General features: G+C 26.5%; 1 protein-coding gene across 2 annotated transcripts in view; it reads left to right on the forward strand.

Annotated features, from left to right (window-relative positions):
- LOC100198658 (probable ATP-dependent RNA helicase DDX4) overlaps positions 1 to 23,500 on the forward strand; it is a 54,585-nt gene that overhangs the window by 26,916 nt on the left and 4,169 nt on the right. For both annotated transcript variants that reach the window (XR_010636654.1, XM_065790611.1), the window contains exons 4-7: positions 537 to 800; positions 10,579 to 11,045; positions 11,157 to 11,427; positions 19,640 to 19,747. Coding sequence is in view for 1 of the 2 variants with exons in the window: in XM_065790611.1 (XP_065646683.1) it covers positions 537 to 800; positions 10,579 to 11,045; positions 11,157 to 11,427; positions 19,640 to 19,747 (1,110 nt within the window). In the remaining variant the exon portion in view is untranslated. The remainder of the gene's footprint in view (positions 1 to 536; positions 801 to 10,578; positions 11,046 to 11,156; positions 11,428 to 19,639; positions 19,748 to 23,500) is intronic.

The raw sequence follows: 23,500 nt of genomic DNA on the forward strand, positions 1-23,500 counted from the left end.
ATATATATATATATATATATATATATATATATATATATATATATATATATATAACAACGAAATAACAGCCTGCTTTTTCATGCTGATCTAAAACATAGAATAACTACAGTCTAAAGGATAAAACAAACAAAGGTTTAAAGTGTAAAACATCTTAACAAAGTTACAAAAAAGTAAGTTAAAAAAAAAAATATCCTCTTAAATTTATGTAAATAGGTAAGTTTCATTACTTTAATATAAAAATTTTAAAAAATTTCATAGTTATTTCCGCAAAAGTTTACTATCACAAAAACATGTATCAAACTTTTTATTGTAATTTATTTTTTGTTATAAATGTATTTATAATTATTAAATAGTGTAACAATAAATAATGCAAACAGTAATATTTAATAAATTTATTAATAAAATTATCTGTATTCATTTTATCAATCAACTATGACTGGTTATAAATTAAAGAAGTAAATGAGGTAAGGATTTCAAAACATCAAAAACTTTGAACTATATGTTGATCTTTATGTATAATCTACTAATATTTACAGGCAGCTTTTTTAATTCCAATTATTGCAAAAGTTTTATCAAAACCGAGAACTGAAAAACCTTATGCTCTTATACTTACACCAACGCGGGAACTTGCAATTCAAATACATCGAGATGCTGTGAAATTGACAAAAGAAACTCACATAAAATGCTGTTGCGCCTACGGTGGCAAATATATTACTGAAAATATCAATGATATAAGTGCTGGATGTGATCTGTTAATTGCTACTCCTGGTAGAATACTACATCTTTGTAGATCTATAAAAGTATGATCTTTTTTATTTTCCCTTATATTAAATTTTCCCTTAATAATAATACTTTTTTTAATAGAAAAGTTGTGAAGAAGTTTTCGTTTTATTAATTAGTTTATACTGAAAATTTTATTTAAGTTTAAAGGATATTTAACTTTTTTTTAGTTTTTATGTGAAGAGCTAATGAAGTAAATGTTTTCATAAATGAAAACAAATAACTTATTATAGTAAATTAATATCGAGTGTATCCATGTGAAACTTACTCCTCAATTTTATTAGTATGATCTTTCTTATCTTGTCTTCCAAATTTGACATTCTTCCTTAATATTTTGAACTGACACCTTAACGTTGGTTTGGGGATATTATACTGTCTATGCGCTTTCTTGAACCCAAAAACTTCCTCTAATAATTTGGTTAAAGCTTCATCCATATCTTTTGTAATTTTCTCGCATAACACAGCACTAAAATTAAGGAGTTTTTCTTTTCTTAATTCAATGAGAACTTTTCTCTTACTAATTCTTCTAAAAATTTATATCAACTCATAAATTTTAAAAATGATTAATAAAACCCGCCTCAACAAACTATAATTGCACTTAAACAGCTCAAAATATTTACAATAATTATAAATTAAATACTTAATTTACAATCTTAAATTACAATCTATTTAGATATACTTTAGGGAGATAAAGAATATTCTAGCATTTTATGTAATTCAATCAAACTCCTCTATGGCTCTTAAAGGTCATACAAATGGTAACCAATAAATATTTTTTACGCATAAATTGCTCTGGATCACTTTGTTTCATTGGCATGTCTGTTTCTTGAAGATTATTCTTGGTTTCAATGTGCACCTTGCTTGCTTCGGAATCATCTTTACTTTTGTCTTTGCTGTTTTCCATGATCTTTTCACAATTGTTATCCACATTTGTTTTCACGTTAGGAATAAGGCAAAACAGCTGAGTTTTATTTCGAAATCTGATGTGTTTCACATGACGCGGAACTCTATCCACTTCTACAAATTGTTGTGAAACATTTTTTGTATGGCACTTTGCACTGTTTCTTTGCAGGTAGTTTTAACCAAACTATTGCAAGTTTTAAATTTTGCTATTTTCTGCCAGAAGATTTCTTATTTTCAATCCCTTGCTACCAATTTGATAACTATATATTTTTTCGATTGGTCATACGCCATTTTTGTATCAAAAAGCAACATTGTACCACTATACTGCTTCCGGTTTTTATATTTTTGATTATTCTGCTATTCTTATGTTGTGCTATGGTTTTTTTCTACAACTCCGTTTCCTTCAGGCGGATCGAAGTAGTATAGGCACTCACCAAGTATCAAGAAAATTTCTCAATTCTTCAGTCTTAATTATTGCCTAATTATCTGTTAAAATTTTTACTTTATTTAGTTAATTATCAGTTATATTAAAGATAAGACGGAGAATTCAAACTATGACAACATTTGGCATGAAGTTGACAGTTGTTAATCTATTTAACTCAGAACTTTTTTTGTCTGCAATGTTTTATAATTCGAAATTTTTCAGTTCCTGGACCTATTGTTTGCAACTTTTTATTACCATTTGAAATTCTTTTTTAGAAGCATTTGGAATCACTTAACAAGCAAAGTTCAATGTTCGTCTTGCTCCAAAATGTCTAGTTTTTTTATGCATACTCAAAATGGATTCAGAATCCGCAACTATTGCTCTAATACATTTTTTTAGAAGATTGTCCTCAGTCAACTTATTCAATCATTTGCTGCAAACTCCTTTAAATGCGTCAGCTAAGTTATCTTCCGAAAGGACTAACATCAACTTTATTATCCTTTTTTTTTTAAGATAGTTGTTGCCGCAAACTTATTCTTCTCCTTTTTAATATTTCACCAGTGGCTTTTGACTTCAATCTTGATTTACCAGTAAATGCGTTAAAAATCCTGTGGAGCACTGTCGCAAAAGCTGTAAAAATTATTATTTCTGGCAGATGTTTCATTCCTCACCAACTCATCTTGATTAGTAACGGCATTTATATCAGGTTTCATAATCATTTGCGCAACAATTAATTCAAAACCAAGTCATGTTAAACAATAACTTTTATTGCAAAATACCACAGTTTAGAATGGCCAAAGGTATTTCTGAGCTTTTAACTGGAGATAAGCCTTGAGTAGATCCATAATTGCTGGTTTGTTTTCTACTCTTAACTTATCAACACACGCATCTGCATCTCTTGTATACGCCTTAATGAAATTGTTAGCTTCTCCCCAATCCAAAACAGGTGAAGCTGTATTCAATTAATTTTATTGAATCATAGCTTATAAAGAAATTTGTCTATTGGTCGGTCTCATCACGTTTTTGTCATACTCAAGTAATTATTTTTACTTGATCCAATCCTGAATTTCATTTTCATATTCTGCTTTAGCATATTTTGATATGTCGTATTAAACAACTTTCAATACCATTAATACTTTCAATTGATCATTCAATACGATTAAACACTCCTTCGTGACCTTTCTTTTTAATTTCAATTTTATTAACTTCATTTTTATTTGAAACTACCATTTCTGAAATAAGCATTTTTTCGAAGAAAACATAATACAACCACACTTAAACCGTGCAAAAATATTTACAATAATTATCAGTAAAAAAGCCACTTAAATAACAATCTACTTGACATCAAAAAATATTCTAGCACTTTATATAATACAATTACATACTTTTTTTTCCATTTATTATGAATTCTCTTTGATTGACTTAAATAATTATGACCTTAAAATAAGAATAATTTCTTATGTCGTATTGGTAGCCATTCCATAAGATTTTTTTGTCTACATTTTTATATATGAATAGCTTGATTGTATAGAGCTAAAAAAAGCTTAAAATATAAGGGGTCTTTCAACTTTAGAAGTTAAGTGGATCCATAGTTATTGCATTTTTTGCGCTGGAAAAACTGGTAACTTTTTGACAAAACGACTTATCATTAAGCTAAATTATTTTTTGATTTTATTCTAGCCTGAAGTCCATTTAAAGCTAGAATAAAATCAAAGTATCAATGATTGATTATGCATCAACTATATCATTCCTGATATAGTTGATGCATTTTCATATGATTGACCTCTACAATCTCGAAGATCATGTCTAAATTTGTCAACATACTTGATTATATGTTTTTCCATTCCTTCAGCCTTATGATCTTCATTTTTCACTAAGCATAAAAATATCTCTACTGGCATCCCTGCAGTGTTAACATATCAAACTGTGCTGATTAATATAAAACTGTTCCTTTTGCCTTTATTTGCATAATTATGCAGATAATGTTGTAATAATCGATCGAATTTTTTTAATAATCCAATACATGTTATATAATTCTTACAGAAATTGCCTGTATTACTCTAGTTACTTTAGGAGAACTACATGCAATTTCTTTTCATTTTTTTCCCCACCCTTCCACGCTTAGGTTTCTAAAGAAAATAAAGTTGCATATTTATTCTACTTTTTATAACAAATTTTTGATGAACTGTAATCTAAATTGTGAAAATGCGTCTCAATTTCTCCCAAATGTTTTTAAAATTTCATATTTTATATTGTTCAATGTCCCTTTATTTGCAATTTCGATGTAATTGCAGGTATTTTTATTAAAACTTCTATAATTTATGTATTAATGAATTTTAGACAGTTAAACACTTTTACTACTTCTTAAATTTGTTGTGTGACAAACTCATTCTCACCGTTTCTATTTTAAAATGAAGATCTTCCTGGGAAAACTTGAAAATTGGTTTTTAAAGTTGGAATGTTTATTAGCAAATCATTCTTTTAGGCTATTTTTTTCTGCACTTTTTTTCGCTTCTCATAACCAAACTTAGTTACCCATTGCGAACTCATTTCTCATGATATTGTTATATAAAAAAAGAAAATAACATTATAGAAGAAAATTATAATTTAGAAATTGTTCAAAATTCAGATTAGTTAATTAATAACACTTCAAATGAAAAAGTTTTATTGCTTTGTGAAATAAATCTTATTCAACTTAATTTGTTCTAAATTCAGTTGCAATTGTTAAGATGAACAAAAGTACTTGGTATTGAATATTTTAGATAAAAAATGTATAGGGGGATTCTCGCGTTACGTGTGTGACTCTGGTACAAATATTTTCAAATAAAAAGGGCCATAAAAAATTGTTTTCTACAGATACTCAAGATACATATTGCCAATATTATAGTAGGAGATGTGTCTGATATAAAAAAATATTTCTTCTAATAATATGCTTATTGCATATACTAGTAAAAAAACTGATTAGTTGCATTACGTGTGTGATGCGTGCAAAACTATAAATTTGAATTTTAAACTTTGATTGAATATTTCTGCTAATTGACTATGATTAGTTTTATGATTTTTTTTTAATGTTACAGACAATATGTTGTTGTTTATAAAAAATATTTTTAGTTTTAAAAATTTCAATAACTTCATAAAAATAAATGATAATCTTTAGTGTTACATGTGTGACACTGTACGAACTTTTAATGATTTGATAAATTCGAAACAACTTTTTTTTTATTTTTTATTTTTTTAACATAACTGAAATAAAGATTAAACTGTGTTGTATTTTTGTTGTTTTTCTAAAGTTTCAACTTTTTCAGCTTTATTTTATATAGGGTACATAGTTTCATTGCTCTTCACAAGACACCAATCATTAAAAGCCATTTCTGGAGATTGGGAAAATATTTCGGGAGCTTGCATGTCATTAGCATAGTTTATTTAAAAATCAGATGACTTTGAATCACTTGTTTTGAAATATGACTTGCATTCATTGAAAGAATAGACATCATGAATTTTTAGTATTCCCTGTGTGTTTTTGACTTCTAACCAAGGTTTTTTGTCGTCTATTTTACTAATGATTTCATCATTGCTAATATAGAAAATATTAGTAGCTGTCATTAATGGTTTGAAAATTTTGAAAAAATCCATAGGCATTTATACACACACTTGCTCAATCTTGCTCATACATTTTATTTGAACAAGAGACTTAAATCTTCTTCCAACACCATCTACAGCCCCTTTTCTATGTGAAGTTGCAAAAAATTTCCACTCAAATATTTTATTTTATTGCAAAGATAATTGATTGAGTGATTTCATCACAAACTTATTTTTAAATGTTGATGATGAATCGATGAAAAGAGTTTCAGTATCATTATTACAGTTTTCAGACATAAGTATCTCATAAAATTACTTAATAAAGCAGTAAACACTATCTTTGCTCTTGTCTCTAGTGCCTAAACAGATAAGATATGTTTTGCAATTGTTGCTGTTGAAAACAATACCAGTGAACAATTAAACAGTGTTCCTACTCCACAGTGCACATTGTACTTCATTTGGGTTTTGCAAATATATGTTATTGATAAATCCAACAGAAGAACTCTTTCTCTTGCAATCTTCTTGTCTTTTTCAAATTCAGCTTCTTGAACTCTTTTTATATGAACGTGTTAAAAAGTAATTCCTCTATTACTTCTCCTATGCACCCATTTTTAAATTGTAATTGAAGACACCCAATATGAACTATTATAGCTGATGCCTATTGCTTTAAGCAATAAGCGAAAGTTCTCATGCAGTTTGCACTGGTCTGTGGGTGTTTCTTCTTAAAAAGTATATTTTTTGGCCTAAGCGTACAAAATGTGGAGAAAGGCATTATCTCTCATTGATTGAAAAATAGAGTCTCTCTCATAAACATCGTCAAAAAATATTTTCTCAGATTTTTTCTCTTTCCATTCTATCGAATCATTTAGTTGGTCTTTAAATTTTTGTTTACTAATTTTTTTTTTGTCTTTTTATGAATCTTTTTCTGTTCATTTTTGCATCTTTCATTTTTCACAGATTCTTAATCCTTTTAATTTTTATTGAACAGTATTCTGTTTCAGCTTTTCGTTTTTCAATCTCTCACCTCCAAAGTTTTTCAATCTCTCAGCTCAAGACATTTTTATTTTTATTATATATTAACCTAAACTTAAAACATGAAACTATTAAAATTTACAAAGACCTTGCAATTAATAATTTATTGAACTATTTAATTCATCTCTTCAAGCTAATTCAAACTGAGATAACTTTCAAATACTACTATGGTTGTTTTCTTGTTGCGTTAATTCAGGCTTGGCCAGGAAGGCAAAGAGCTGCTTCGATTTCTTAACATGCGATTGATTTTTTGCTTGAAAAAACTGCTTCAACTCTATCTTGATACTGTTTTTGCAACGCTCAACACATGCTTGATTCCTATCAAAACTTGAAACTGGTGTAGTTGAGAAAGATGGTAATTGGTGGGTAGTTGGAGTAGGTGCTGCGGCGGCTGTTGAAGTAATGAAGCTGTGTCTGAGCCAGATGGTGTAGGTGCTGCAGAGGCTGCTAAAGTTGATGAAGGTGGATAAAATATTTGCGTGATTGCTAATGCTTTATGATTTATGTTGTTTTTATTAAGTGGAAATAAGCCAGTGTACTGGAAACCAACGATTGCATGCAAGCGTGTAAAACATTTACCATTCTTGTACAGCAGTTTGAGCAATGGTGGAAAATTTTGTTTATTTAAATTCTTACATTTTGAGTCTTTGTAATACTTTGTCAGAATTTCTTTCCATGCTTGTTTGACATGACAATAGACACCTCTATCGAATGGTTGTAGAATATGTGAAGAATGCTCTGGTAGGCAAATCAAGATTATATTGTGTTTTTTGCACAGCAGTCCCACTTCCAAAGTTATGTGAGTTGTATGCCCATCTAATACTAAAATATGAATACCACCAATTTCAAAATAACGATCAATTATTTTTGGCGTACAAGAAGCGGCTCTTTTAGATGCTAAGTTACCCGCTTTTCTTGCCGAAATTTCTTTTGACCATCTCTTCATAAAGGCATAAAACCAGTCTTTACCAGGTTTGCCATTTTTGAATAAGTGCATTTGATCTTCGTGTTTAAGGTAGCCACATACAAGTTCTAGGATTTCATTTCGAGTTAAACCATAACCCCAGTCACCAAGTAATTGGAACGTATGCACCATCAATCTATCTGTTTCATTCGATGGTACCGTTGTTGTACCTGAGCCATGGAAGCCTTTGTTGTTGTTATTTTTGCGATCTTTGAGCGCTTAGACTGGAACGCCATGTTTGAAAGCTTTAAAGCGACAACTTAAACAGAGATCTCTTTAATAAACTTTATATAAGAGTCGTTAAAGTTAATTCACTCGAAATGAAGAAAGATTTTGTTGAAAAGAAAAAAAAATGACTAACTTTTTTGAAAGCCATTTGAATTGAATAACTTTGATTTTTACTTATGTTTTTTATATCATTGAAACGCATTTAAATAAAGTAACAAATCGCTTATTATGATTTTTTATAAAAATTTTAAATGAATAATATAATATATATATATTATTTATATTTATATCAGTATGTATTTTTTATTTTAAATATCTTTAAATTAAAAAAAATTATATCAACTTTTTAAATAAATGATTTAATTATTTTTTCTTTTGTTTACGTTACTGCGAGGAGTTGTTAAGAATCTTTTTTTAACTTTTAAGTGCACTTATTAAACAATTTTAAGCGCATTTATTAAACAATCTTTAGATGTAAGTTGTTACTTTATTTAAAAAGGGTTTCGCATAGTATTGTAAAAAATTAGTAAAGATTAACGATTCCAAGTTATTTATTACAAACATAATTAAGATAATCTTAGCGTTATAGTTTATTATTTATTTTAGTTAAGTTTTAATTTATATATTTTTATTAAAGTTTTAGTTATGTTATTTAATTTTTCGTTATTTTTTTTACGAAGATTTATTTGCTTTTTTAACGATAAGCTTTTTTATAAGTTTCTTCATAGTTAAAATAATATTTTCAGTGCGTTTTTAAAATGCATACAAATTTTCAAAACATATTAATAGCTATGGTCAAGATTTTAAAATCAAATAGTATTTGCGTGGTCATATTATGACGTGATTGCATGCCTTCCTGGCCAAGCCTGTTTATTAAAAAAATTGAGAATTATTAAAAAAAATTTATTATAATATTTATGATTTGGTTCCAATCCTTATCAATTATATATTTTCAGATTTTTTAATGATCTTATCATTATTTATTTTCTTTTTAATGATCTTATCGTTATTTATTTTCTGATTTTTTAATGATCTTATAATGTCACAGATATATCATTCATATTAAAACTACATCACGTGTGTGACCAAACTTTTTAAAAATTTTTTATAGCTATTTTACCACATAAAATTTTTTTTTTCATTCTTCAATATTTTTTGCTTATAACTAAAAATATTATCAAAAAAAGCATTTTAGTTTGTTCACAAATAAAACTTTTCATTGTTTTTTGTTACATGCGTGACATTACAAAAAGGGTATTAACTGAATTGTAATATATATGTATAAATATTTTTTCAAAACTATATTTTTTTTGTTTAAATTATATTAAAATAGTTATGAAAATGCTTTTATGTAATTATAGCAATATTAAATATTTATTATGATAAATGGAAAATTATATGATAATATTAAATATTTATTAAATGGAAAATTATATACTGACATTAAAAATTGAAAAAATTCAAATTTTAGTAACTGAAGAAATTAATATCAATATTTATCCATATACTATACAAAAACTTCTAAATGTATTTTAGAATGTAAATTTAGTTTATTGTAAAAATATGCAAAAAAATGATCGTAAAAGAAGTGTTTTAAATATTAGCTTTCTGGTTTCACTAATTTGAGAAATATAAATGTAATAAAAATGTATAAAAAGTAATTAAAATGTTTGTATAAAAATTCTTACCAGATTTCAAATGAAATAAATTAAATTAAATTTCTCTAAATTTCTCTAAATTAAATTTCTCTAAATAATTTGTGCTGTTTCAACAATGGGAGTGCTGGCTTATGAAACAACTGGAGACTGGAATGCAGATTCCTTTTGTACTTTCATTACTACAATGTTGGCACCAGTGATTAGGAATGTAGATATAGAAGTGCCAGTGCTTGTTATGGATAATTGTAGATTCCACTAGAGTCATTCTGTTAGACAAACACTAGCCTCTCATGGCATAGCAAATAAGTATCTGCCAACATAATGCAACAGCTTAATCCAATAGAAGAATTTTTTTCTTCATTAAAGCATACTTACAAACAGGGAGAAAGGCCTTGGAATACGGATGGAGTAATCAGAAAACTTAAAAATATTATGGATACTACAGAGTTTAATTTAATTCCATTTTACTACCATATGCGTAGTAACATATCCAGCACCGGCTCTGCATCAATTTTTTAAATAGATAGCAGCGGCAACAACCTAATTTACATTTTTTATATATCTGTAAGAAAATATAAAAGCCTATTTGTTGTTTACTAAAAGGGCAATTCTGATGCGTTTCCCAGTGACACTAATGAATTCATTGTTTGTTTATAGTTGTTTTATTATCATTTTACTGCAAGTATATTATTTACAAATATTATCCTTTTTATCTAAAATTCAGAACCACAAAATATTATTAACTTTAAATACATGTAATTACGTTGGCATAATTTTCCAATACCTTCACGAAGACCGCATTATTACAAGTACATTAAGGTTAATATTAAGATTTCACAACAATATAAAGTTATATTAGAGATTTTATGAGTAGTTGACTTGGATATAAACGCGCATATGAGAATGAATAAACACGCATATAAGAATGAATAAATGCGCATATAAGAATGAATAACCCTGTAAAAACAGAATATGATCGAATCAATATTTATAATTTGTTCATGATTTAGGATTTATTATCAAAGGTTCAAACTTTTGTTTTGGATGAAGCCGATCATATCTTGGGAAACAATTTTGTTAATGATCTTAATGATCTTAAAAATATTTTACCTCCAATCAAAAAAAGACAAACAGTTTTGGTTTCTGCCTCAATACCTGGCCAATTTGAAAAAGCTGTTTATGGACCAAATATATGCGAATATATTAAATCAGATTTTAAAGAAGTCCTTAAAGAGTTTCTCAAAGATGATTACATTTTTGTTTGTGTGGGCAGAGTTGGTGGAACACTTAATTTTATTGATCAGTCTTTTTTTAAAGTCGAGCCTGATACACCAAAGTTAAAAATACTTACAGATATTTTAAACAAGGAATCAAAGCAAAATAAAAAGACCATTGTATTTTTGGAAACCAAAGAAGATGCAGCTGCAATGGCTATGTTTTTATGTAGCTGTGGCTTTCAAGTGACGGTCTTTCACAAGTACTGCAAAATAAAAATTTTTTTAATTTTTGTTTTATTGGTATTAATTTTTTAGTTGCTTATTTTGTTTTGATGTTAAATTATATTTGCTTTTTAAATTTTCCTATTCAGCAATCGATGTCAAAATGACAGAGAATATGCGTTACATCAGTTCAACACTGGTGTCAAACCAATAATGATATGCACAAGTGTATCTGCACGAGGTCTTGATATTGTTGAAGTCAAAACTGTCATCAATTATGATTTGCCTTATGATATATCAACTTATCTATACAGAATTGGACGAACAGGAAGAGCTGGTCATGCTGGAAAAGCTATATCATTTTTTGTAAAAGGTCGTGATGATGGTATTGCAAGAGGATTAGTAAAAAATTTATCAATGGTATAATTATTTTAATATTTTATTAAATTTTTTTTTTTCTTTTTAAGAAAAGCAACAATGGTATAAGTTAGTTATTTAAATTGCTTTAAATACTGTTTCATACTACTAATGTTAAAATTAATATTGATGGTATTAATTGAGCGATTAATTTTTTTTTTAAGTACCAGTTACATGTTTTTAGAAAGACTGTTAAAATTGTAAGACTTATTAAAATAAAATCAATTTCAACTTTCAATTACTAATAAAAATATCAATAAGTTGATAAAATATAGTAAAATATAGTGTAAAACACAATACTTAATAGCAATACAACAGTTTTTAATAGAAAAGAAAATATATATTTATATATTTATGTAAATGGAATCAAGTATTAGCAATCTGTTCAATATAGATAATTATCTTGGAAAAACTTATTGTAAAATTGCATACTATAAATACCTAAAATGGGGAACAGAGCCTGTTGTCCATTATGGCTTTTTTTTTGTTTGTTTGTTTGTTTAAGAAACTTTTAATTTTTGCTTATATATACACAAGTGTATATATATATGTATATATATATATATATATATATATATATATATATATATATATATATATATATATACAAGGTGTGGAAAAATTTCTCATACAACAATATAAACAGCAAAAACAGCAAAAGTTCCTGTACAAGACGAGAAGCAAGTTATACTTTAATTTAAAACAAAATAATACTAAAAAATACTAAGAGAATAAGAAGGAATACAAAAGAATACTAAAAACGCACTATATATTGAAAGAAAACACCATACCGATAATTTTTTTAAATTATACTTTTGTACGGGAACTTTTTCCGCACCCTATATATATATATATATATATATATATATATATATATATATATATATATATATATATATATATATATATATATATATATATATATATATACATATATATATATATATCAAAACAAAGATTTTCTTGAAAAAGCTATCACTGATATTTATTTATATACAACTTTTATATTTATTTTATTGAATTAAGTTGAGTGATTTTTTTCTGCTTTTCTTCCCTGCAAACTCTGCAATCACATCGCTGAAATCCAAAGTTTCTAATAATTTTGACTCAATAGTTAATCTTGCTATATTACTTAAACGACTATGGACCATTGTTGATCGGTGCATGTTCTTAACTCTTTTAAGAGTAGAGAATGATCTCTCAGCCTCGCAATTTGTTATGGGAATAGTTAGAAACAAGCAATATGCTATATAAACATTTGGAAATACATCAACAATATCGGTTTCAACAATCCAATTTAAAACATGCAGAGGAATCAATGTGTTTTCAGTCTCAGATTTTTTTTTTTTTTTGCAAAAAAAAACCCGGAGGCTGCAACTTTAATAATGTTACAAATTGTTCTATTTCAAATATGAAACTATCTTCTAAATCATTTGAGTACACTTCTACAATTTTTTTCGCACTAACTTGCAATTCCATGGAACTAATAGTTAACAGCTTCGATAGAAATCCAAATAACTTATTTATGTGGTTGTAACCATCACTTCTTATAGTTAATTGTGTCACAAGTTTGTCAATAATGACAAAAAATGTATTCACTTGAAACTTGTCGGATACGCTTAAAAAATCAACTTGGTTTTCTCCGTTGCTCAATTTTTTAATTACCTTTCTTTTGTTCTTATCAGAATAGTCTTTTTCAATAAACGAGCTAAGTTTTTTTGATTCATTCTCAAATCTCGTAAAGTCGTTTCGTAAGTTTTTTACAAAGTCAATTAGTGAAAGTAACATACTGCTTGCTGTATGCAAATCTAATTCAACTTTTTGAAGAAATTTGCTAACTGCATTAAACCTCTTAAGTATGTGATGCCAAAGTACAGCCATGAATGCAAACTCTAGCTTAGTGATCTTATTTAATAAACACAAAGCTTCATGACGAGTATCAGATTTTTCTTCTGTATCCTCAGCTATATGACATAGCGCTGCACGAATCCCATCAAAATTTTCTACCAAACTTTTTGAAGCATCTGACCTACATGACCATCGTGTATCTGATAGGCGCTTGAGTGTAGCATGATTTCCTTTCAATAAATCCCATCTATGCGTTGAAGCTACAAAAAATGAATACAAACTCTGGAGAACGCCAAAATAGTTGATAGAATTGATACACTCACTGACACTGCACTGCCCTACTAAATTTAAAGAATGTCCAGCGCAGGGGATATAAAAAGCTAATTCACTCCGCTCTTTTAAACGTGCCTGTAATCCAGAATATTTACCAGACATATTGTTTGCATTATCGTATGCCTGTCCCCGACAATTGGTTATATCAATATCATATCTTTCCAGTAGATCTAAAATGTCAGTAATCAAAGATTTACCGTCGTGGCTTTTAATTTGTAGAAAACAAAAAAATCGTTCATACACGTGGCCATTTAGATAATAACGAAATATCACAGAAAGTTGATCCATGTGAGAAATATCAGGAGTCGAATCTACGATAATTCCCCAGTATTTTGCTTTTTTTATTTCGGTAATAATGTGCGTTAAAACCTTTTGAGACATAATATCAATTAGCTCTTTACAAATAGTTTTAGACAAATAATTTACATTACCTTTGCCTTTATTTGCAAAAGTGTCAATGTGTTGCTTTAAAACTGGATCAAATTGAGTCAACAGTTCTAACATGCCTAAGTAATTTCCGTTATTTGACGATCCTATAACTTCATTATGGCCTCAGAATGCTAAACCTCTTCCGGCTAAAAAACGAATAACCGCAACTATTCTATTTAAGATTGCAGACCAATAATTAAATTCCCTTTTAATCTGGCTTACCATATATTCATCGACATGAGTATTTTGTTTTATGAATTCTATCCACCTAATCATACATTGAATATGTTCCTTGCTGTTTTCGTGGCCGAAAATAGTTTGTTTAGCTTTTTTCCAATTGTAAAAACCACTTTTGACAAATACGTTGTCGTAATCGGTTGAAAACAACTTGCAAACATAACAAAATACACATCCAGTGGATTCAGAAATCATTAACCATTTTCGGTCACACTTTTCGCCATTATTCATCACTTTTTGAAAATATTTAACCGAATAATATCTGTACTGGTTTTTGAACATCCGCTTCGAAGATTCGAAATTAGAGTCTTTATTTTGAAAAAAGGCATACCCCTTGTTTAAATACTTCATACGTTCATTTTCCTTTTATTGTAATGGCCATAAAGCAGGGTCTTCGCGTAGAATGGTATCTAGGAAAAAAAATCATGATAAATAAGCCTAATAAAAAAATAATAAGTGACAATTTATAGAATAAAAATATTGACTGCATAAAAAGTAAATTATTTGTTTAGCAGATGTTAGAGGTGTCATTAAAAACAGTAAAAATTGGAGTACCTGAGTCAAGCTCATTGTTATGCATTGTAGATTCAACACTTTCAACTTCTTGAATTTCATTTGAAGGACCTTGGCAGGCTACCTCATTTTCCGTGTTATTGTTTTCATTTTTTCTTTCATTGTTTTTATTATTATCTACAGTTTGTGGAAATTGCATAATAGTTTGGTTTGATGAAAAAAACTTTGTCATTTTCGGAAGTTTAGCTACCATTTCCTCTCTCTCTTTCTTCAATCTTCTTTTACAAGCTCCACTTTCATATTTTCTTAGCATTTTAATTATAACTGTATAACCTGAAAAGTGTTAAACTGTTCTTTTTTTCTCTTTCACGGATTTAGCGCTTCAGCAATTAAATGCATTCACACAAGAACTCTTTTGTGCGGAAGTACAAAAGAATTGTAGAATTGCAATCGTTAATGCATTTTCAATAACAATATAATTATTTAAGTCATTATTAATTTTCCGAAGGGAATTGTTTTTGTAGCAATTTGTACAAATGTTACATTCAATTATTGCTATAAGGCGCTGCTACTAATTTAGTAATTTTTTTTTTGTAGAAGTAGCTCCATCGTTGTCAAAAACCGGAAAAAATATATAATGCAGCGTTTTTGTTGACAGTTATTTTATTTTTGTGCTTTTGTTTTCAGACAATTTAGTCAATTTAACTTTGGCTCTTTTAAGTTAATAAAAGAATAAATTTTCAGAGTTAATAAAAAATTATTTACTTTGAATCGGGGCCCTTAAAATTGTGGGGCCCGGGGCTATAGCCCCCCTAGCCCCCCTTGATCCGCCACTGGGTATTGCCATATATATATATATATATATATATATATATATATATATATATATATATATATATATATATATATAATATATACATATATATATATATATATATATATATATATATATATATATATATATATATATATATAGGGTGTGGAAAAAGTTCCCGTACAAAAGTATAATTTAAAAAAATTATCGGTATGTATGTATGTATATGTATATATATATATATAAATATATATATATAATATATATATATATATTTATATATATATATATACATAATATATATATATTTATAATAATATATACATAAATAAATATTTATAATAATATATACATAAATAATATATACATAATATATATATATTTATATATATATATATACATAATATATATATATATATTTATATATATATATATACATATAATATATATATATATATTTATATATATATATATACATATACATACATACATACCGATAATTTTTTTAAATTATACTTTTGTACGGGAACTTTTTCCGCACCCTATATATATATATATATATATATATATATATATATATATATATATATATATATATATATATATATATATACATATACATATACATATTTAAATATAAATTTTAATCTAAGGTGTCTGTCCCTTCTTCATTTCTTTTCTTATTGATGTAGATATATGTTTTCCAAATTTTTATAATATTTCGACATAATCTAAGTATCACACGCAACACTTGCAGTTTTACCATAGCGAACTATTACTAAGATGTACATATTGTACAATATTGAACACATTATGCATAAGAACCATTTTATTATCATAGTTTAGTCATTATCTTATCATTTATAATGCTACATTAGTTAATTTTCATCATCTTCAGAAGCACTTAACAGATTAAAAATGTTCTATTTATGTTATTAAATAGTAAACAGTAGTGAAACACTAGTACGGTAGCGATCGAACTATTACCAGGACATGTTACAATACTGTTTACAATATGCATTATATTGCTGAAAGTAATTTACATTTATGTTGTACACGATGTCACCAATGCTCACCATTATCATGATATTGTCACTCGTAAGTTGACTTGTATTTGCACCAGGGTTACAAAACAACATTTGGTTTGGAAAAAACCAAAAACCATGGGTTTATTTAAAAAAAACAAAATAAGCCATGGTTTTTTTGGTTTAAACTCCTTTTTTTCAAAAATTTTTTGAAAAAAAAGAGTAAATTATATTTTCTATTAACATTATTGCTGTAATTCATCAACCAATAAATTATTATTTAATGTTCATTATTTAAAAACAAGCTTTGCCACTTTTTTTACTCTCATCTTGTTTTTCAACTTGGAATGAACAAGCCCAAAAGTCGAAGAAAAAAAATTTCAACTTCAGCACTTGAGGCCAGTGCATTAAACAAACCTTTAATATCCATGATGCTGCAGTCCAAAGATTTTAGAGATTTCCACCATTCTATTGGTAATACATTTCTAAAAACAGATTCACTATACAAATAGCTTTTATCAAATGGAGCAGGTTTGGCTTTCAACTTGAATATTGTTGGTAACAAGTTCTTAAATTCTTTATCTGCAAAGGTCATTGCTTCATTTTCAAAATATCTTGGAACTAGCATGTTTGCAAGAAAATGAGCATCACTGGCAGTCTGAAGATATCTAGTTTCCAATTTTTTTTTTTAGTTAATAAAAATGATAACATATTTATCAGCTCTTTAATAATTTAAGCAGTGTCACTTATTTTTGTTTGATCTCTTTGCAACTTATCTAGAGGAGCTCCAATTGGTTTTAATATTTTCAACAAATATTCTGTATTTTGTCACTTACTTTTCTACCAATCATGGGATGCAAATCTCTATTTTTTCAAACATAGTGAAAATGATGCTCCAGTTATTAACATATTTTTCAAGTGAATCACGCACAGAATTCCAGGGTGTTTCAGTTGAAATTGATAATTTTGTTCATCCACTTTCTCTATAATTTGCTCAAGCTTGATGATTATTTTGTATATATTTTATTAACTGTATAACATGCTCACATTTTCAATATTAAGATCATTTGCTAAAAGATTTAGCATATGAGCAGCACACCCTTAAGTTATTATATCTCCTTCTGATGACAGAACTTGTTGCATTAATTTCATTTTAGCTGCATTGTCAGTCACAAAGCTTTTTACTGTGCATCCAAATTTAAGTGTTACAGATTCTATTGCTTCTTTTGCCAATTGTGCAAGGTTCACCAGTATAGGAATGACCAGAAGTATTAATTGTTTCTAGTAAAATCTTAATATTATCTGCAATTACAGAAAAACAAACCATTAGTTTGTTATGCACATTACTCCATCCATCTAAAGTAATTGCTACAATTTTTCTATTCAATACAGTACATTTTTCAATTTCTTCTGTGTAAACCTTATTTAATATTGCTTCTCCAATTCGAGTTCTATTAGGTAGAGTGTAACCAGAATGAAGCATATTAATAAATTTTTTTAACTCTTTATGTTCAACTGTTCTAAAGCTAGAGCTCGTACTGTATATGAATTTACCACTTTGCAGATAAATTATTTTATTTAATTTAAAAAAAAAAGAAGGTAATTTTATGACCTCAAAATCATGATGAGCTAATGTGCTAAGCCTTTCTTATTTAAAACAAGGCCTGAAATAGCTAATATTTAAATCAAAATCAAAATTAAATAGTAAATACGCATTTTATTAAATATTAAATATTAAATGCTTAAGTTTAAAACTCGAATAGTTATTGTCTAAATTATATATTATATATTGACAATAACTATTTGAATATATACATAATATATTTGAATATATACATATATACTTTAAACTCAATAAAATTATTATTACCCAGATAAAAAATAGTGCTTCAACCAATAAATTTCTTGATAGTTTAAGAAGTTGATAACTCCTATGTACTAAATCTAGACATGTCCCACTTAAATATGAGAATAAGAAAGAAATAAAAAGAAAAAGAAAGAATAAAAAACAAGTAATTGATTCTTTTTATTGCTTAGAACACAAGAGAAACATTTCGCAATTTTAATTGCGAAAAATGAATGAAAGTTTACTTTGTATAGGTCGTTTTTAAATAATGTTTTTGCTAAATCATCATTTACAATAAATAAACATTTAAACCAATGACCTTTTAACCAACATAGACAATTTTCAACTGAATTTTTCTCCCATTAAGTTTGGGAAGTCAGATGAGAAATGGTTTTTGCAGAGCTTTCGACACGGTTTTTAAAGTGGGGGGCGCACTGCCTCATTTTGAAAAAAATTCCTCAATTTCTTATAAAAATTGTCAATTTCTTTTTAAAAAGGAAAGAAGATCCACACAAAAAAAAGTAGGGGGAGGGGCATGCAATCTCAGAAACTAGAGGGGCACGCTCTCTTCTTTCTGAGGCAAGCAGTCTACCACTGCACCATGGTAAAGAAATATTACATAGTTTTAGGGGTTAAAAATTTGCAAAGGTTTTAATTATTTTTTAAAAATTCGTTTTCAAAAATCCAAATTCTTTTCAAATGAAGTTTTCAATCAATTATTGTCGGAATTATGCGATTGTCTAGTTTTTAATTATTTCGAATGGTGATAACGTTTTTCATTTGTCACAAACAAAAAGTCATAAAAGAAAGTAAAATGAAATACAGCAAAAAAGTACTTGGAATCAGTGACCCCGCATATACTGGTTCTAACACACCTCTAATATATATATATATATATATATATATATATATATATATATATATATATATATATATATATATATATATATATATATATATATATATTCTGTTTTTTTTTTTTTAGTTTTGAGATGTTGCTTTTTTGTTGATAACAAGTTAAGATTATTAAACAAGGGGAAAAGGGGGTCTTAATAATAGCTTGGGGTGGGTGGGGAATATTTCCTTAAACAAATAAACGCCCCCTCCTGTATGTTAGGTACCTAAGAGTATATATATATTATGTATATTTATTTATCTGTTTATTTTTAGTCTAATCAGGATGTTCCTGAATGGCTTGATGATATTGCAGAAACTGCATATGGAACAGATTTTGGACCTCGAGGAGGAATATATGCCGCAAAAGACACAAGATATAATGTACAGCTAATTTGTTTTATATATATATATATATATATATATATATATATATATATATATATATATTATATATATATATATATATATATATATATATATATATATATATATATATATATATATATATATATATATATATATATATATATATATATACATTATATACAATCTACCACGCAAAAAATAATTTTTAACATTTTTATTTTACTTTTTTCATTTTTTTTTTTTTTTTTTTATTAATCTAAAAATAAAAAAAATAAAAAATAAAAATATAGAATATGTGTGCGCTCTATATACAAAAATTTATGATATTTCGAAACAAAAATGATTTGTTTTTGAAAGTTTTAGTCTTGAAGGTTCTGAATATCAAAACATTTAAAATTAATTTAGTTCCTTTTTGTAAATCTAAAACCTACTAAAAAGCTTCTGATAGCATCTTTATTGTATGTTTGGTTAGTAAACTATTGCTCCATTCATTTATAAAAGATAATTATATATTTAAATATTTAAATATTTTAATTTTTATTTTATTTATATATTTAAAGGAGGCATAAGAATAAAAGCCAAAAGGGCCAATATGTGCTCAAAATTTCATCTATCACTTAAGTATATATAAAAAAATATGTGCTCAAAATTTCATCTATCACTTAAGTATTTTTTATAAGTTCACAGTTTTCATTGAGCAGTGTGGTGTTTCCTCCAAGCTAATTACTATGCATATCACTCATTCAAGAATGTGGTGTTGACATTCAATAAATTTTGGTTCTTGAAGTTTTTTTGATCAAAAAGTAAATCTAAGTGATGATTCCATCATCTAGTTTTTATATTTGTTGTGTCTGTAACAAAAAAATTTATGCTAATCCATGTTTCTAATTTATTTGATTAACGCTTTAGTTTTTGACTTTTTTCTTTAAATTGTTTTTATAGTTATTGGAAACATTTACTTTCTGATTAGGTATCATAACATAATATTTACTTTCTGATTGGGTATCATAACATAATATTTACTTTCTGATTGGGTATCATAACATATTATTTACTTTCTGATTGGGTATCTGATTTAAATGTCATTTTTGTTTCTTTTAAATTTTAAATTGATAGTTTTAGTATTCGCAGTTTTTCCTGCCTAACTTTTATGGTATTAATATTTGTTATCAGAATGTATAAATAATTTTATATTAGTAATAATGATCAATTTATTTTTTAAAGAACAAAAAGTATTTGCACTTGAATATAAAGTCCCTTTAAAATGAAGAATTCTACATTTCTTTCAGATATATTTATATCAAGACTTAATGATTAGGTTTCTTTTTTTTAAAATTGTATTTTATTAATTGTATTGACCAGAGATTCTCAGCACGATTTAATTCAGATACCTTTCATATTAATTCTGTGAAATTTAATACTAATAATCTTTTTTGTATCATGTGCAGCAAAACATCCCAAGATCTTTTCTTCAGAGATTATCTTTTTTTGGATATTTACAGAATTTCTGATAATTTTCTTAACTTTAAGTTTTTCCATACAAGTTAGGTATACATTTTTAAAATACATTTGTTTTTTAAGTTTTTTCACTCATCACTCATATAAAGTTAGGTAAAGTCTGAAAAAAACTTGGAAACAACTCAGCTAAAAGCAAAATTAAGTGGAAAATAAGGGAAAATATATTCTGGATTTTTTCCGGAGATTTTACTCAAACAATTTTGCAGATTTTTAAAATATGACCTGGATGGTCTATGTTTTTTTAATGCTAATGCTTGATGATTAACGGCAGTAGCTTTGGGGTTAGGGTTGATAAAAACGAATGATGAAATTGTTAAAATGGTTTAAACCAATGAATAGGGTTGATAAAAATGAATGATGAAATTGTTTAAATGGCTAAAATCATGGTTTAAACCATATTAAAAATTTTTAGTTTAATCCAAGTTAAGAATAAGATTTGAAAAGGGAAGTAAAACAAAGAATTACGTTTACAAAGTTAACTTTTACAAATTTAATTTTTAAATTTGTAAAAGTTAACTTTTGTAATACAACTGGAATCTAGGTTGCGCATTGTGCTATCTAGTGGAATTGCTCCTAAGGCATGTATAACGGTTAATTAAATTTATGATTTTGTCTTTACCTGACTTTAATTATTTTATAATAAAAATGACTACAAAAGCTTTATAATATTGTAAACCAGTAACTTTAGTGTAACAGTAGTGGTTATAATAATTTTTGGCCAAGTATACAATTCTATTCGGAAATATTCCTTGTTAGAATAATGTTAGAAGTAATTTTAGATTATATTATTTTTTGATTGTTTTGTTTTTTTCAAGTAAAATAAACTAAATAAATTTTTTACAATTACATAAATCTTTTAAATAATTGTGAAAAAAAGGTTAACTTTTAGGAATTGTTAAATAATTGTTAAAAAATCCTATTTAAATTTAGTTTTTACTTTTTAATTTCATCTTTTTTCTTTTTAATGTAAATGTTTAATATAAATGCAATTATTTAAAAGAATAAAAATCCTTTTATATAAGATAAGTTAATAAAATAAGTTTCTTAAACTGGGAAATATCCAAAATCTTTGAGTTTTGGAAATATTATCGGCATTAAAGGATTTTTAAATGGTTAAATGCAACAGCTTCTGGTAAAGGAATTGCAAGAACTTTTTTAACTAAAAGGTAAACTGACGATGAAGGTTTGAGTTGACAGTGGTTTAATAAACAGCAAGTCTAATTTTTCTCTAAAGAATGTTAAATAATATGAAATATGTTTAGAGTATTGATGGAATTTTGATAGAAAATTGATAGAAATTTGATAGAAATTTTGATGAACTAAAATAGAATAGTGTTTATGAAAAAATGGTATTAAATACATTGTGTAATGATGAAATTATTAAAAGCAATAATTAGTACAATTTACCCACAAATCTAACTCTGCATCAAGTTAATGTTAAAATATTTAGTTCGAATGCTTGAATGGGGTCCAAATACCATCCTATTTAATTATCCTTATATTAAGAGAGATATAAAAAGGCTGAGAACATTGAACAAGTTTAATAAAACAATCTACAAAACCCAAATATAAATGTTAAGAAAAGCTCCACACGTTTTTTAAACATACTTTAAACATTTAAAAGAACTTTTTTAAAGGCCTTATGCTCCCTGGGTTTATTTATAAAAAATTTTAAAACATTTTGACAAAGAAATCAGAAAAATAATATATATAACAACAATATATAATTTGTATATGTATATATATGTATATATGTATATGTGTATATGTGTGTATATATATATATATATATATATATATATATATATATATACATATATTATTATATATATAAAAATATATATATATATATAAATTTATATATATATATATAAACTTTTTAAAACGCGAATACACAAGAAGCCAAATTTAGAGCAAATAAAAAAAATACGATTACAAAAATATTGACATTTGCTTGTGCTCAAGCAGCAAAATACTCCAAAAAATGCTCCAAATTGTTCATAAATTATTTGGCTTTGAGCCAAATAATTTAGCCTAATTTTTTTTTTAGATTGTGTATCCTGGTTTTTACATAATTGTTGTTTAAATTAAAAGAAGATTTCGCATAATTTATGCAAAAAAACAGCTTTTTTTTTGCAAAATCTTTTTAATTTAAACAACAATTATGAAAAAATTAGGATACACAACAATCTAGAAAAAATATTTAGACCATTGTGATCGCATTAAAAAAATAAATTTAACAAAATATGA

This window comes from Hydra vulgaris, chromosome 02 (assembly GCF_038396675.1).
Source record: "Hydra vulgaris chromosome 02, alternate assembly HydraT2T_AEP".
In the NCBI taxonomy this organism is placed as follows: domain Eukaryota; kingdom Metazoa; phylum Cnidaria; class Hydrozoa; order Anthoathecata; family Hydridae; genus Hydra; species Hydra vulgaris.